This window comes from Centrocercus urophasianus, unplaced genomic scaffold (genome assembly GCF_019232065.1).
Source record: "Centrocercus urophasianus isolate 14NV4802_14NV808 unplaced genomic scaffold, USGS_Curo_1.0 seq_17, whole genome shotgun sequence".
NCBI lineage: Eukaryota > Metazoa > Chordata > Aves > Galliformes > Phasianidae > Centrocercus > Centrocercus urophasianus.
Genome location: NW_024884722.1, coordinates 26,212,916 through 26,230,659, shown reverse-complemented (window position 1 = coordinate 26,230,659; position 17,744 = coordinate 26,212,916). Strand labels below are relative to the sequence as shown.

Genomic DNA, 17,744 nt, shown 5'->3' with positions numbered 1-17,744 from the left:
TGTATGTGTACGTGAGCTAACGGAAAGAAGGAAACCATAAGCTTTTAAAACCAATTAAAATCAGCTCGTATGTCCAAGCACCCTCAGTGAAGCACCAAGTGGCCTTTCTTCCCCATCCTGGCTGACCAACCTCTTTGATGGCTGATAAAGGACAACTTCACCTATCTCGTACTCAATCAGCAGGCTTCAGATCAAAACCGCTCTGGACTACACAGGATCTGACTAGGTAATACATAATTAAACCAAGCAATACATAAATTACTGTAAATGAGAACAGGAACTAGTAAAGTACCTTACAGAAGTACTGTGCCTGAAGAGACAATGCTGTCTAACCACATGAGGCGAAGGAAAACTCCCCCAGCATTGCTGCGTTGCAGAGCCAGTCCCCACAGCGCAGGCACGGCCGAGAGCTGCAGCACATCAGGCACATAGGCTCCCTCAGAGAGACCACAGAAGCCTGTGATGTCTGAGGATCACATCTATAAAGGGAACAAATAGAGTCCTGGGCTTTTTCTTGATGTTAATTAGATTTTTACTTCTTGTTCTTGAGGTGTCTCACCTTTCCCCCTAACTTCTGTCCTCTTTTCTCTCCTGTTTTCTTCCCCTCTTTACCCTTTCAGTCTATTACACCTGCACCTTTACAAACTCAGGCCGTCCTCAGCATCTGTGGAAGTAACACTTGATCCCCTCACAACAGTTTTGTCTGTAGCCTCTGTAAAACGTTACACTGTACAGATAAGGACGATCACCAGCAATTAGCTGTCCAGCTCACTAGCTGCTCAGCAATGTGCTTAGCTCAACGTGTCACTTCTCTCAGGGGATCTTATTTGGATGATGAGTGCCAGCAGCCTGTCAGCACATACCTGTTCTCGGGGCAGTGTTGGTACCCCTGTCACTGTCATGTTTTCACGTACTGCAATCACAGACACAACTCAATGAGTGACGAGACACTGGGGCACGTCTTTGCCTCTCCCCGCCACGCAGCGAGCTGTACTAGCCGCCTATTTAGGGTTGAAGGCACGGGCCGGAGCCCACTTTCACCGGCCCGCAACAGAGTCAGCGCAGCTCCCCTCACGCCGAGTCCCAGCAGTAATACCGGCGCGCGCGCCCTCGGGCGGGAAGCCAGCCGCCCAAGCCGAGCGCGTGCCCCACGCTCGCCGGGCGCGACGGGGAGAGGCGGGAACCGCCCCCGTCTCGCGAGACTCTATCTCTCGCGAGGCGTCCAGGCGCCGTGGCGGAAGCCGCCGCCGTGTTTACAAGCCACCGGGGCGGGGCGGGGGGAGGAGCGGCGCCGGCAGCCGGGCCGCGCCGGGGCACCGGGAGCGGCGAGGAGGCCGCTTCCGCGCCCATGTGCCCGCAGCCCCCGCCGTCCATGGAAGTGATGGAGGGGCCCCTCAACCTGGTGAGCGCGCGGCCGCGGGGCGGGAGGCGGTGCCATCAGCGCGTCCCGAGCCTCGGGCGGCAGCGGGCGCGGGGTGACCCCCGCCCTTAGCGCGGGCGGCAGAGCGCCCTTCCTGCCGCCAGCAGCACCTGTTCCGTCCCGTGCCGGGCGCAGGGAGGCGGCGGTGGGGCCGCGCGGTGCCGCCCGGTACCGGAGCGGGGACCGCCTCAGGGCCGTGCCGTGAGGAGCGGGGCGGAGGGCGGCCTGGCCGCGAGCCGGGGACGGGGAAGGCGCTGCCCGAGGGGGAGCGTGGAGGTGACGCAGGCCTCACCTGTGCCAGCTCCAAGAGCTGAGACCACGCGGGCCAGCTCCTGACGAGGTTGTTTTTTCCCTCACGAGGTGCAGTACTTTAATATCGTTAAATCGGTAACAACACTGCTAAAAATAAGTCTTTGCGGTGTTTTAACTACAGTGCGTGAAAGCTGCAGCTTCATAGAAGCTAATCGGGTTTTAAACAGCCTGCACTAGGAGCCTGCTGCCACACAGATAAGATCCAGGGCAAAGACCTGTTAATTCTCTAATTAAAAACCTGAGAAGTTGCATATTGACTGTACCTTAGATGCAGTGATGTGCTGAGTGTTTCTGAAGACCGTCCTGCCTTCAGGTGTGGGATGCAGAAGCAGCCGTTCAGGCCTTGCAGACCTGTGTCAGTTGAGTTTTTCCAGTCCACGCCCCAGCCTGCTGCCAGCCCTTCTGGGTACAAAGTCGGACAAACTTTCAGATAGCGATGGAGGAGGGAAAGCCTATTGCTGTTTGCAGACATTCTAGAAACTTCTTAAAAGTAGGTCCAGCGTAAGGAGAACTAACCAAATGTTCTTTAGCAAGTGCCTGTAGGTAGCAACATAGTGGCAGCGCAGATATCACCGCTTAGCAGTGTTTCTTACTGAGGCCGTGCCATAAGGATTGCGAGTGACAAGAATATGACTAACGCTTGGCTACAACCCTAACAGATGATCTTTTCACCACAACAGTAGACTGCAATTACCACACCTGTCTAGCACCAGACTAAAAATAAGATCAAGATACTTCTACATAGCGGATGATACAGGAAGACGTTGCTTTATATAGTCCTATACAGAAAGTTAGGAAGTTGCCAGCGTGTACATTCCTACTCCATTGCAGGGAGTGTCCCAAAACACTCACTTTTTCTGAAACTGCTGTACTATGGATGACCTTAGAAAAATACACTGTTTCCAGGCTGTTTCAAGTAACTTAAGTTTTTCCAAGTTCTATTCACTGTTGCACTCTGCTGATAAATTTCAGATTTGCTGCATTCAGGGAAGGTGCCAATCCTCCAGTAAGAGAAAGTTCATTCAAGTTATTAATGCTGTTCCTGATCATGCATTTTACTTGCTTCTCATGAAAATCTCTTACATATATCTAGGTCACATGGACTGGAAAACCACAGTGTTTTCCAGAGTTGCCATTAGGAGGGCAGCAGGGAGAAAGAAAAGCAAGAACTCCTAAGCTTCTGTGTGGTATTGCGTGCACTTGTAGTTAGGTTTATTTATCTGATATAAATGACCTATGGTAATTTTTTTTCTTTTTCATTCTTTTTATTTTTAAGTACAAGATGCTTTCCTTCTTTCAGTGTGCTGGTGATTGCTAATTCTAATGAAATAGCTTTTCCTGTAGTTAAGGCCTTTCATTAGAACTTGCTCTAGTTCTTGGGTGTTGCTCACATCGCATTTGCAAGCTTGTTAGTTACTTGAAAGCATAGACACTGTCCTAACTTTTGTGGGGAGGTGAACTGAAAAGAAATCCTTAGTAGTTATGCAGTATCCTAATGTCTGCATTTCTGCCAACATTTAGCACACTCACTGCACTTTAATTTTGTATTGGTGGTGTCCAGTTAAATACTTCATTATTTGCTTAGCCTTCCTAATTACAGGTGGCATATCATACCTCATATTCCACTGACTTCAGTTGCATTCAGTTTCTATCCCTTGAAATATAAATGTTAAATATTTGGATAAAAGTAGCTGGCCTTAATCAAGGCCTTAAACTAACAAAGTTTTCTTTTTCTTAAGTTTAACTATATTTTGGTTTCCACAAATCTCTGATTTATTTATGTATGTAACTCTTGACAAATATTGCTTTGCTTTCCCAGCTGGTTTCAGCATCTGTGTGGTGTGTTGTTTGTTTGTTTGTTTTCTAGTTTAATGGAGTTTTAATAGTTGACCCTCAGGATCTGATGACTTCAATGAGAAATGCACCTACCTTTTTAGAGTTTGGCCTTTAGTTCATGTGTTTTTGTTTAAACTCAAGCATGCGACAAAGGCAAAACAACAAATAATTATTCTGAGTCTAAACCAGTCTTTCCTTCTTTAACCTTTTTAGGGCTTGTGCTATAGTGCTAACCAGCAATTTGATTTTTCCACTGAGCTGTCCTCAAGGTGTTTATTGTACCCAGTGTTACTTCATTTAGGAATAAGCAACAACTTTTCCAAAATTCTTTACAACCCTCCAACTTGCTGGAGCTTTGGGGAAGCTCTGATACTTCAGCCTTCTTCCTTCTCTCTCTCTGTCTTCTGCCCCCTTCTACTTGAACAGTGTGCTGCATGCTTTGCAGACAAGAAACATCATTGTACTACAGAAGAGTGGGTTAAAGACATGGTTCTTATTATTTTGCTGCTAAGGAAGTTAGATCTTCAGCTCTGCAAATATGGTATCTGGGGTACACCATGGAACTTAGAACTGCTCTGAGCAAAGACCTGTTCCTGCACCTATAGGCAGCGTGACAGTGGTTATCTAGTCCAGCTGAACACTTGATTCTATACTTAAGAAGCATGTGGGTGACGACAAGAAGTTTGGAAGTAAATATATGAGGCAAATAGTATCAACCTCAAGAAAAAATTAAAAAAGAAACGTTGCTCACTGCATGCAGTCCGGTACCCAGAACTTTGTAATACCTCTCTACTTTTCTGTAAGGTGCTTTCTAAGGAACCTCTACCTTTTATTCCTACTGCACGATAATAGCATTTCATAAAGCATATAAGATACAATCCTAATTCTGACTAATACTATTTTCTCCACATTTCTTGAAGTGTAAGGGAAGTGTAAAGAGCTGTTTTGACAAAAACTGGAAGGCATGAACTGGCAACTGGTATAAAAATAACACAACAAAGCAAATACTGCAAGAATTGCATATAGTGAACATTTTTAAATGCTAGTGCTGTAAGGTATTGGTAGCAGTTATTCCAGTGCAAGCCAGTCAATGGTCTACATTAACAAGTGGTTTGTAAGTGAAGTGAGTAGTCTATCCACATGAGGGGAAAATAGCAGTCCAAGTTCACAGTATGTAAGAGCAAGAGAAAAAAGAGAATGCACGTATGAAAGCTTACGAGAGACCGACCATAGCATTGCAACCATGCAGGCCAGTGTGTTTGAGATTCAGTGCTACCCTGCACCTCTGTTGTTTTGATTGGAGAAGACAGATAGTGTTCATGTACAGAAATACCCACTGAATCCTGCTTGTGGTTTCCCCAGTTTTTACTCTATTTTCTAAATAAAGCACATTTTGAAAGCTGCTGTACTTGCTCTTCCAATCTAAAATGAAAAAGAAAAAAAAGGTAGATGCACTCAGTTCTGAATTCAGACTAGAGAAAACAAGCTTTTAGGCAAGAATCTCATAGGAATACCTAGTGAAGTCTATTTTTACTGTAGTAATGAAAGCATTGGCTTTCTCTTTAACAACATAATATATATATATATATATGGGAGTGTTCTTTCCAGCTAGAAGAAAAATAAGGTTTGCATCAGAGGCAGCAGCATAGCTGAGAAAAATGACTGAAGGTACTGAGGTGACATAGGCTATTCAGCTGAACAGCCTCTTCACCATTAACCCCCTTGGAAACCTCAATAGTGTTGAATTCATTCAAATAATTACTACTAAAAGTACAACACCAAGCTCTTCTATGTAGTATGTATAGCAGCTTACAGTAGCTTCCAGTCCAGAAGTACCTAAGCAATGCGTCATTTGCAGAAGCATTGTTTCCTTGCTGGTTCTGCACCTTTCTGCTGAGCCACGCTGGCCTTACTGACTGGTACGCGCATATTACAGAGCCGCGCGGTGTGGCTCTGTGGAAGCACGCCTAGTAGAGTTTGAAACACCAAAATGAAGCAGCCTCCTGGAGGTGCAGTGATGCAGCATACTGAAGCTTTTCTACACCGCTTATTTGGAATTTTTGCCCCAGAGATAGTCTGTTTACTCCACAACCTCTCTGGGCACCCCGTTCCTGTGCTGAACCACACTTACTGTAAAGAAGTACTTCCTCTTGTTACTGCGGAGCTGCCTGTGTTTCAGTTTCTGCCTCATTGCTGCACATCGCAGAGCCTGCATCTAAAGTGCAGGAGTCAAGTTGATATTTATAAACAGTGATGAGATCCCCCTCAGCCTTCTCTCCTCCACACTGAAGAGTCTCAGGTCTCTCAGCCTTTCCTCGTATGGGAGCATTTCAGCATTTAGCTTATAACCTCCTGTTACTGTGACCTGTGTAGTACCATCTGTGCAACTACATACGAGGAGACAAAAAGCACAAGAACTGTAGATACGTGAAATGGCTTTGAAAACCAGCTTAAAGCATTTAGTCCATTTAGTATGGACAAAAAGGAAGAGCATGAGGTTAACTTTAGTATGCATTAGGTAAAGAAGATACCACAACTTCATCAGAGAAAAGATCTGCCGCTATGCCTGCATGGGGTTTTGCAGACTCCACCGTTGTGAATCTGAGTTCATTTCATGCCAGATCTCTTAATCACATGTGCATGGAGAGGAATGTTTTACTTTAAATTTGGAATAGGTTGGGAAAACACGTGTAGTCAGTCAGAGCTATTCAGTGAATTAATGTTGGTTGGCAGAATGACAATAACTTGGTTGCATGTCTGCCCTGTATTTAAATTCTGATACTATTGCTGATGATAGCGTTGAACTTCAACATCTTCACAGTTCAGTAAGAAGTGACTGAAGAGTCTGTTAATATTGAGAATACTTATTTTGCTCTACAGTCACACTAACCTGTAATTTACAGCTGAGTCATTGTTCTGTCAACCTTGCTAAGTACAGGCTTTAAAATGCAAAATTGAACTAGCACGTGGCAAGTGGTATTGGTTGAGCAGCCACAACAGATCCTGCCTTTGTTTGTTTCTCCTTTAGTTGACTGTATCTTTCTTAAAACCACACAGTGAGCATTTTTAAGGGGACTGGCTTCTGTCTATAAAGCTACACATTGCAGTTTCTTTAGGTTTAGTGGCAAATGTATTGCCATTGTTTTGTGTAAGTTATAGCACAATTCTTAAAAATATATATTTTTGTGTTTATTGTAACTGTAAATAAGCATTTTCTAATTAAAAAAAAATCATTAAAATACATATACATTTAATGGATGGCTGTAATTTATCCTTGAATCCTTCAGGTCAAGTTTCACACTAGCATTCTCTTCATTCCGTTTGTCAGTGCAGATGCAGACACAACCAAACAAACATTTCCAACTTCACTCTTTCCAGGTAAAAAATAAGTTTAAAATAGGTCGTGTACGTGTGCCACGTAGAGTGTGACAGAGCATTTGTGTGTGAAGGAAGCAACCAGGCACCTCCTTGCCCCTCTTTGTGGCCTGCTGCTGTAAAAATCCACATGGAAGGTTCTCTGCATACTCTTGTTCATTACTGAAGTGACATGATCTGCATTTTCTAACTCTTTCTTTCCTCGAAATACAATCTTAGAAATTAGAGCCCTGTGTCCTTAAGGAAACAAGCCACCAAACAGATTATATTCACAGCATAAAATAGAGGATGTTATCAGCAGATTTTGGTTGCACTTGAAACTTCTATGAACATATATTGCATGTGACTTATTTTGCAGTCTGCTTTCCTCAGGCCCCCTTATTTTAGCAGCTGGGTTTTTCCTGTCTTTATTTTTAATTTGATTATTGTAATCTCTAACTATAATCTCTGATTCATAATCACATTACAACATATCATTTATTAGAGAGTTCCTTAGAATTAAGGAAGAAGGATGCAAGCTTAAGATCTTGCACAAGGCTTTGTCTGCTGAAGAACAGAACAAAATGCACACAGGATTATTTTGACTACAGGAGAACTGTTGCAAATAACTGCTCTGGAGAGAGGGTAATGGACTTCCATGTGGTTTCAGTTTCTTTTGTGTGAAGGTTGAGAGAGTAGAAATAAGTGTGGCAAGGGAGCTACGGGGCTTTGTTTTACATGGCCTGCAGTTGCACCATTATCTAGTTTATATGAGAAAGAAAAATCTAAGTATTAATTTTGGACTACTAAAGAAATCTTTAGACAAAAAAATACTAATGAAAAACCTGTATTACTGTATTGGGAGGATTTTGGTTATTCTTTTGACTCTGTTGCTCAGAGATGCCATCCACAATGGTTTGGGTTAGTTGGGTGGAGAGTCAAATGGGAGTTATTTATCTGAAATACCAGTACTAACTTACAAATTAGTAAGCAAATTTGTAACTTGTAGTAACTTAGTACTACATTAGTACTAAATTAGTAACTACTAATTTGTAACTTACAAATTAGTAGCAGGGATCATCCCTTAGTATCTCAGCTACAGCTGGAAAGTGAGAAAAGCTGTCTAGCTTACCTTCTGCAGCTCCTCCAGCAGAGTTCAGGCATTGCAGTAAGACACTCACTAATCCCTTAGGAACTAAATGCATTGAAGGAACTTGAGGAAGTTTTTTAGGTTGGTCATCTATCATTCACACCTGCTTCCTTTTGTATGAGTCAAGTTGCTACACCTGTCCATTTGCTTACTGGGAATTCCTGCTCCTCTGGCTGGAGAGGGACATCAGGAAGTAGTTGTCTGACTGCTTCACCCCTCCAATTCCATAGCTTCTTAAGAAATCGTAATTATTCTTACACAACATCCTACAGATATTTCCAACACTGCTGCTGGGAGAGGAAAGAAAACTCAGATAAACTTGCTGCAATTTCTCATCAGCTGCTTCTGCAGTCATTACAGCAGCAGTACCAAAATCAAGGCATTCCTGTTTGATTTGTTAGGGACCAACGGAGCAACTTCAGAATTGCAGGTGTAAACACCTTCATGTAACATGAGATTGATTTGGAGATAGACTCAAAACTTTTTTTTTTTCACTTTATGGTATAGGATACATTCTTCCATTGCAAGTTTTATAATGGGATACAGACCACTCTTGAGTTCAGAATAGCTTTGCTAACAGTGGTTGGATGCTGTGTGGCCAAATGTAACTGAGTGCTAAGAGTAAAGATTAGATGTAGATGCTTACCAATGATAATGGCATATTAAGCATTCAAGTACTTATGTTGCAGATTTTTCACTTGCTTCCAGGAAACAGCTGCACAACTTTCTTCAAACTGCTGGTTTTTGTGTATTCTACAATGGAAATGGGAGAATTTCCTTGATCCTTGCACAATCATCTAATTGGAAGAAGCATTCAGGAGGTGGAATAAATGTCAAATTTTTCCTTGTTAAGCTGGCAGACAAACGTTCAGAATGAGGAATTTCTTTCCTCCCAGCTAACTGCAAGGCACCTAGCTTTCTCATAGCAGGCTCTGCTGGATCACTCGTTTCACTCAGCTTCCGTTGTTTCCACTGGGCAGTCAGCTGCCCTGCAGCAGAGTGTGATGTCCTGGCATCAGTGAGAAAGGCATTTTGACCTTGCAGTCAAAGAATCCTGACTTTTTGCTAGCATTGCTTTCCAAGCTGTTCATTCATGGCCTGGCCCAACTTCCTTACACTCCCTTGAACTTCACTGGGAATTAACTGGGAATGGAAATAATTTCATTGCTCCATGAAAGAACAGCTGACTGTCCTCAGATGTTCTGCATGTTCAGATGTGAGTTGAATAAGACCATCCCCCAGTAGTTTAAAATGTATGAAAATAACCTTTGACAACAGTCAGTTTCATATTCTAATATGTAGAAACTAACAGATGGAACTAGTCCCCTTGCTTATTGAGTTGCTTTCTTAGATCTCTTGTCTCTAGCTGCCTTGTTTTTTAGACTTGCCTATGTAGTTTGCAGAAGAAGCTGCATCAATTCTAATTTATCGAATAAATTGTTTTGCAAAGATGTAGCTCAGGTGTTTTTATGTGCATGACATAGCTAATTTGTAACTGAAAGACCTACCCTGAGTAATGAGGAATTGACTCAATTTGAACTGATACTTGCTTGTTTCCCAGGGGAAATAAGCTTCTTGTCTTGGCACTTGTCATTTGGAGGAGTCCATAGAAAAAGGCCATAAAATAGATGATTTTCCAATAGAAAAACACTTTGCTGAGATTATTTAACCTCAGGGCAGAAGAAATAGGGACTGCTGACACAGTGCTGAGAGGACTGAATGAAAATGAGGAATATCACTAGTATTTGTTGTGAAGAATCAAGGTTTTGGTGTTGGTTTGTTTTAATACATACTATATTAGCATGTAAAATCAGCTTTTAGAAAGCAGAATGTCTAAATGTGATTAAATAGCTCCTAGAAATGGTTTAAGAGCAGGTATTTCCAAAAAGGATGTTTTCTGTACACACTGTTGTCTTCCATGGTTTCAGTGCTGCTAAAATCCTAGTAGAAAATAGAATTTACTGTAACAATGTAGAGGTTAAATTGATTTGAAGGAATAAGGTGAAATAATTCATCTGCATTTGAGAACCTTTCTTTTAAAAATGGATATTAGTATCATGTTAGTCTTGATAGAATCACATGGCTGTCTTGTTTGGATTATCTTACTTTTGATGCTTCTACCAAGATGTCAGAATCAATGTTCCTAATATCTTAAGGTATGGACAAATGCTTCCATTTTGATGGTGCTCTTGGAACAAGCTTCAAGGGAGTCAGCGACTTACACTCAAAAACAACTGGAGTCTGATACACTGTGTCTAATTGGGAGGGAATAGAGAATTTGCATTGGTCAGAGATGAAAATGCAGAGGCGGATGGCAGACTTCAGCTCTGTTGTCCCTACAGGTTCCTTCTGTGTGGATTTGGAAAAGGCTTTCTTGAGAAACTGTAATCTTTAAGGGCACAAATAAACAGGTGAAGACTTCAGTTCCTTGAGTTGCTTTCTGTTGTTTCACAAAGCCAGTGAAACTGTGAAAGCAAAGCTGCTTCTTGTCTGCTTATTTCAAATTCAGCATGTAGGAAAGCAGTCACGAATCCTGTGCATTACTGACAGTGTTACTGCTTTGGTGGTCACAGCCACTCATAGGAGATAACTTGTCTTGGAGACGGAGCCATAAAATTCGTATCTTGTAGTAATGACAAAAAGATTTGCTTTCATGAATGCTGCAGTGCTGTTTACGTAATACTCTTTCTCAATAAGTGTATGCAAATACTTGCAGCAATTGCTTGCTTTCAGCAGCATCTTCAGCCTACCCTTGTGGTTTGCAGTAGTAGCTTACAGACACTGGTATAGACTTAACTGCTGTACAGCAAGGAAGTGACTTGGATACCTTTAATTGTGGCTGTGCTGATTCCATTAATTTATGTGCAATAGAAGCAAAAATTCCAAGGTCTTCTCCACTTTCTTTAACAAAGAGGCAAAGCAGAAACTGCCCAACCATTTCATTTCCTGGCATTTTTCAAGTATCTTACATTCTTCTGGGTAAAATGGTCCTAAATACTTTCCATCATCAGGTAACTTTGGTGATCTTTTTACACAGCTGCAGTGAATGCCTTTTTATGATGAAGAAGATGAACTTTCAGAAGAGAGCTTCAAACAAATTTTACACATACACACCATCTTTGCTGCTTTAACAAACTTCAGTTCATACCGGTGCAGTGCAGACTCTTGTGACATAATATTAAAAAATAAACTAAATTGCAGACCTCAGAAAGGACTGGGAGGTTTGTGCCTAAAAGCCTGGGAACTGGAATTAGTGGAAGATTCTCTTAAAACATACAGAACTATTTGTTGGTTAACCCTCATTGATGTAACACTCTTTTTAATTTTAAGGCTCACCAGCAGAGCAGAAAAGCAGACCGCTTGTTGGCAGCAGGGAAATATGAAGAAGCAATTTCTTGTCACAGAAAAGCTGCTGGTGAGTAGGTATTCATCACATTCTAGTTTTTGAAATCAGTTTGTGTATCTACATGTTTCATGGGACTAATTATCTAGTTACTTATAAGATACATTTTTATTCTTCAAGTGTGAATTGTTTTTTGTTCAGACCAGATCACAGACCTTTTAGAAACTTTAACATGGGCAGCCGAAGTCACAAATTCCCACAGTTGAGGTTGTTGGGGGTGTTTATTACTGTTAAGGCAGTTCTTGATTCAAGACAAAGGCAGCTCTTTGTGTCATGTACAAACTACAGCTGGGATCCCGCTTCAAGCTGGTTTTGCTTTGCACTTCCTTTTCAGTTCTTTCATGGCTGAAGTAGTATGCTCTCTGTTGATAAAGCAAATACACAAACTTTTGTACAAGTTTATTTACTTCTTATTCCTCATGTTTGAGTCAAGACAACTGAAAACAAGTGGTGAGCTCAGCTTCCCTAGAACTCAAGGACAGCAGAGTGCATCACAGACTTGGTGCTGTGACTGGCAGTTTCTCCTAAGTGATTCTTTGTTCCTTTACCTGTCCATTTAACCAGTCATGCTTAATTATTTGTGTTGCAGTCCATCAGCTGTCTGACAGTTCGGCAACTGCTTGGCAGAAGAAGAAAGAGGAGGTTTTAGTTGGTGTAGTGAGTAGGACATTTACAGTGACAGGGCTCGTGTGCAGAAAAGAAGTGGCTTCTCCCAACATCGTAACCTAGATACCAGGCATTCTCCCTTTCTACTCATAAATACTAGGAAACCTCACAGAATGAAAAACCTGTTATTTGTGAATACCAAGAGCAGCAAGGGATAGCATGTCCCCTGATATGCAGGCTTTTCTTTCTGGTTTCCCTCGCTTCATATTACCAAGGCAAAACCCAACGTATTGAATGTTACTTGCTTTTCTTCAGTTGATGATTCTGTATCGTTATCTTACAGCCTGAATTTGGTTAAGAATTTCTTACATTTTGTCATTTTTAACTAGCAACCAAAGGTTGAAGTCTGAAGTGCTCCTCTGGCACTAAACCAGCACATTTTCTGATTTGGAGGGGAAGTTAATGAAAAAAGTGGACTGTACAGACTGTACACTTTCATCAAGAATATAACTAAAGCATGACTTAATAACACAGGTGTATCAAGGAAGAGAGTATTTTACTTACTACATTTGTGTTAAATAGCATGGATATTAATAGTCCACTTCTTCTTAGCCATGTTTCTTCTCTTCGTGGAAAAAGTTCTTTTTTGGGAACTTTCTGGAAAGGTCTGCCATGATAGTAAGCTCTGGTCCTCTGAAATACAAATTGTCTCAAGCTGAGCAACCACGATGCCATGGCAAGGGTGTAGAATGTATTACATCATCTTAATGGACTTTTGGACTTTGGAGAAACAGTGGATGTTTCCAGCCACTGTAATTTGGTAAATACTTCGCCTTTTGACTGTTTCTTTGATGAAAGTGTTCAGAATATGGAAAGTCTGAAGCATTTTCTTAGCTTTTGAGGAAACGTGCAGACTCTATAACCTTGCCCTAAACATTCATTAATTTTCTCTCCCACAGCATACCTTACAGAAGCTATGAAGCTGACCCAGTCAGAGCAGGTGAGAGCCACATGCTGCAGATGCCAGAACTCTATGTATGTGTGTTATATTGTGCCCTGATGATCATAGCCCTGCTGTAATCTGCATTGTTTTCTGAGACCCACAGCAACTACACTGGGAATTCTAAAAGTGCAGAGATGCTTGTCTTTCCTGAGAGTTTTTGCAAGCTGAAGTGAGGCAGGGGATAAGAGAACTAGTAACACATACTTTCATGGGTTTCCCCAGCAATGTTTTCTAGTCTGCAGGGTGTATTCAGGCAGGTGATACAACTAGTTTCATGGTTGACTTTTGCTGTGGGGCACTTAGGCTGTTCTCCTTAGATACAAGTAGCAGCTCATCTATGACATGCCAAATGAATCTCTACTTCCTTGGTGTTTTATTGCAGATCAGTTGGACTCCCTGTGCATCTGCTCAGGAGTATCAACAGCCTGGCTAGTGATTTGCCCCCAAAAAAAGTACTAAACATTAACTCCTTAACAATACCACCCACTATATTTGGGTGACATATCTGAAACTGTTGCATTGTAAAAGTGGAGAGCATTTTTTGTTGGATTTAGTATCTGAATAACAAAGGCTCCTCCTCTCCCTGGGGCATGCCATGATGCTGTTTATGTAAATGTTTACGTGCTTGTAACTTTACTAGAGTGAATATTCAGGTGGATTATGGATCACCAATTAAACTGTTTAATCTTGTTCTTACTCAGGCTCAGCTATCACTGGAATTACAAAGGGATAGTCACATGAAACAGTTACTGCTCATCCAGGAGAGGTGGAAAAGGGCAAAGAGAGAGGAAAAAATGAAAGCTCAACAGAATGTGGACAGAGAATTAGCTGCACATCTTCAGACTTCTTTTAAGCCATCAGCTGAAGAATCTGATGAACAAAATGTGTTGATTCCCGTGACTCAGAAATACAGCCCTTCCACGGAGAAGCATCTACAAGATATTCAGGGTGTCTTTGACAGGGACCCGGATACACTGTTATTTTTGCTTCAGAAAAAAAACGAGCCAGTGGAAGCGTGTATTGGGAGTAAAGCTCCAAAAGATGACAAAACAATCATAGAAGAGCAGGCAACCAAAATTGCAGATTTGAAGCGGCATGTAGAATTTCTGGTAGCTGAAAATGAGAGATTGAGGAGGGAGAATAAGCAATTAAAAGCAGAAAGAGCTAGACTCCAAAAATCTCCAGTAGAGAAAGAGTTGGATGTAGATGCTGACTTTGTAGAGAAGTCAGAGTTGTGGGGTCTGCAGCAACACTCAGAAACTGCTTCTTCAGCTCCATCTTGGCAGGAGTTTGCAACAACTGCTGGGAAGGCAAAGGACATTCCAATACCCAACCTTCCCCCCCTGGACATCCCATCCCCTGAACTCCCTCTGCTGGAACTCTCTGAAGATATACTAAAAGGACTGATGAATAGTTAAAAAACAGGAAAAAAAAGTGCTCTATGTAGTTACCTGAACCAAGAAAAGGGAAAACCACCAGGACAATGATGGCCTGAGGGCAGAAACATCTTACACAATCCTACTGTTGGAGAAAAGGCATTAAAGCAACTTTGTTACTGTGAAATACACATCATATCTAATCTACTTCATAAAATCGGAAGGTACCGTAACTGGTATACTATGGCAAGCTCTTTAGTCTTTCTCCCAATGTTTCAAACCAAATGACTGCCTGGAGAATGTTTCATGTAACAGAATCCTTCAGGGGTTTAAAGTATACTATATGTAATAGTTATCTATATTGCCATAAATGATGGTGCAGAATCTAACTGTTATGGTTGCCAGTTGGCTGCCACTTCATATTGAAAAATGCTTTCTAGCATGAATTTAAACTGTGCATTTCATTATGCATAACTTTGTTAATTCAGATACAGTGCAATTTATACACCTCCTAGATGGATTTATGTGCCACACTCTGTGCTCCTGACCGAGTTAACCTCAAGTCAGGAGAGACTGAAATTTCCATTCTATGAAGGAACCAACTTATTACTTCTGTTGATAAGTTTTGGGGGGTTATCTGTTTACATAACTAATCAGGGTGCATCAAATCTAGCTATTGGTTTCTGTATAAAGTGACATTGTCAGAAAAAAGAAATCTATACTTAAGGAAAAATACCCTTTTTGTTTTTGGTGATGCGTGAACGGAAGTAATTCAAGCTGGCAGTATTTGATTGAAAAAGAAATTGTTTACAGCTTAACCTGATCCAAAAAGGATATGAAAATAAAAACTAAGGTGTTCTGACACCAAGCATGTGTTAATCTGTGCAGATGTTGGGGGGTATAAAAACAAATTTATACTAATGATGTTAGTACACAATGTACACCTGAAGTTCTGTGTTCATCCATCAGCAGATACTGGAAAGCTGGGATGAACTCAGAGTGCCGTGCTGGTACATAATGTGACTTGGCTTACAGCTTGCTTCTAACACCAGCAGATAGGGGAAAGCTCAGAGAAAGCAGTACTGTGTGTCTGCACAGAGCCAGGCTGCTGGGAGCAGAATAAATGATGCTGTGAGGGCTGTGCACAGCATGTGGCAGCTGGTGTCCGAGGTGGGCATTGGCTGCCCACAGCATCAGCCAGCCCAGGCCAGCACTGGTTATGCCCTGGGTCCAGGCTTCCTGCAGGAGGGAGGTGAGGGAGCCATGGGTTGGGGAGGCATTAGTTAACTTTAGCTGTTACTGATTAATAAGAAGCATTGAGCGTTGCAAGCCAATTCGTTTTAAGTTCTTCTTGTTACAGTGTAAGCTTGCTTTCTGAGCTTGCTTTTGTTTTTCCAGAATACGTGTGAAATACAGCAAGGGCACCTCATGCTGTGCAGTTGTCCCCATGTCTCTGTGTACCTGGGCTGTTGCCTTGCTTGCTTGAAAGGACATAGGGACTTCAGGCTAGGAAAAGCTAGAGAAGAAAGGTAAGAAGTCCCTTGTACTGAATTGCAGCACGCAGTTCATCTTCCTGCGGGGAAAAAAGTTACTCTGGTATTGCAAGAGTTGCAGCGCACAATCCTGAAGAGCAGTGGTGATGAGGTAACCTGTTCTGGCCAGTCCCCAGCCTGGTGCTCTCGAAGAAGGGCAGGTGATGATTTCTGCTGTCACCTGCTGCCTGCCCAGCTGCTAAGGTTGTCAAGCAGTATAGTGCACTGATTTTGTTAATGTAAAGCGAAGAAAATGGTATATGTTCACAGGGAGGAAATATGTTATTTAAGCAAGCACCCATCTCATGGCACTGCCAGGGCTGTTCGCTATAGACAAACATCTCAGCTGCCTGCAGACAGCAGGGATAGGAGAGTAGGAAGCAATTTGCAGCCTGGTTGCCCCTGCTAAAGGATCAGGATTCTACAGAGAGGCAGGGTCACAGCATGCTCTGCCTTCTGGTGTTATAATGTGGCCACTTGTCCCTTCTTGTTGCTGCATAAGCAGAACAGCAGATCTGAAGGAAGCTGCTGCTTTGTAGGAAAACATCCAAGAAGGAGCAATCTCCACTTCCAAAAGTTGCAGCATGTTGCTAACACTTTTTTTCCTTCTGCAGTTCAACTGTTTGTTTATTTCTGCAGTGTGCCACCCACTGTACACAAGAATGCTGCTGAAATCAAACTTAGGGCATCGTGGTTTAACACTGACAGTTTTCTATTCCCATGAGTGGTGCAGTACCGAGACTGGATGTCACATTCTCTGTGATAGGACAGGCCTTCCAGCAGTGTGAACACAGCTGGCATTACATGGCCCATGGGGAAAACTGCTTCTTGTGCAGTGCACGGCCTGTCCTGAACATGGTGCAGATGATAGCTCTGAGGTCGCAGCATGGCTTGGCACCCAACTTGTGTGCTCCTGCTGGAAGGAGAGCCCAAGCCTCCGCCCTGCCTTCCCTGCAAAGAGCCAGGGTGGGAGCAGATGGAGCCTTCCCTTCTGACAGCATGAGACATTTGTGAGAACATCTCATAGCCGACTTCTCTCTATAAAAGTGCTTTATGTTCCAGGCAGAAAGCCGAGTGAGTGGAATAAGACCAAATATTGTGGTTTTGCTAAGTAAGGGACCGTTCAGTCTGTACTCAGTACATGAGCGGTCATGTGGTGTATTTAAACAATGACAGATGTTGTATAAGGAATACTATGAGAGAGCAAGTTTGATAGGTGCACGGTGGTAGATCTAAGGAAATTCTCGAGCTCTGTCTGCAGCCAACTCGCGCCCCAGCCGTTGAGAACTGCTTTACATAACCATTGCTTTTCAGTTTGCTCGCATTCCGGCGTCGTGAAACGACCAGAAGCGCTCGGGGCGTTCCCTCCCCGCAGCAGCAGCTCAACCTGTGCTCCCCAGCCCGAGAGGGCCGTTCTGTCCCCCCGGCCCTGCCGCTCCTGGGGCGTCTGCGGCGTTCCGGTGCCCTCTGCTGGGCGCCCGCTGCCGCGCGGCTCCAACCGGAACACCCGCCCCACTCGTCCCCGGCTGTCGCCGCGGCAGCGGGCTTCTCCCCCGGCTTGTGCAGGATAACGAGTACAGCATTCACATACGGTAAGTGAAGTAAACTGCATGAATTACGGCAGCAGCAACACCGTGTGAGGTTACAAACGGTCATAAAGCAAGTAACCAAAGCCTTGCACAGCCGGTGGAAAGGTTCCCATGGGCCTTAAACTGGATCAGTATTGTTTTATAGGATGAAACAAAACCCTGT

At 42.9% G+C, this 17,744-nt stretch overlaps 1 protein-coding gene and 1 long non-coding RNA gene across 5 annotated transcripts in view; one reads left to right on the top strand and one right to left on the bottom strand.

The window, feature by feature from the left end:
* The window catches only part of LOC122159986, a 73,883-nt gene extending 71,758 nt beyond the window's left edge, over window positions 1-2,125 (bottom strand). For all 4 annotated transcript variants that reach the window (XR_006168722.1, XR_006168723.1, XR_006168725.1 and 1 more), the window contains exon 1: window positions 1,996-2,125. This is a non-coding gene — a long non-coding RNA (uncharacterized LOC122159986). The remainder of the gene's footprint in view (window positions 1-1,995) is intronic.
* NRBF2 (nuclear receptor binding factor 2) lies at window positions 1,300-15,328 on the top strand. Its single transcript, XM_042818154.1, has 4 exons — window positions 1,300-1,402; window positions 11,403-11,487; window positions 13,041-13,081; window positions 13,786-15,328. The coding sequence occupies exons 1-4, from the start codon at window positions 1,349-1,351 to the stop codon at window positions 14,500-14,502; spliced, it is 897 nt and encodes a 298-aa protein (XP_042674088.1). The 5' UTR covers window positions 1,300-1,348; the 3' UTR covers window positions 14,503-15,328.
* The last annotated feature ends 2,416 nt before the right edge of the window (window positions 15,329-17,744 follow it).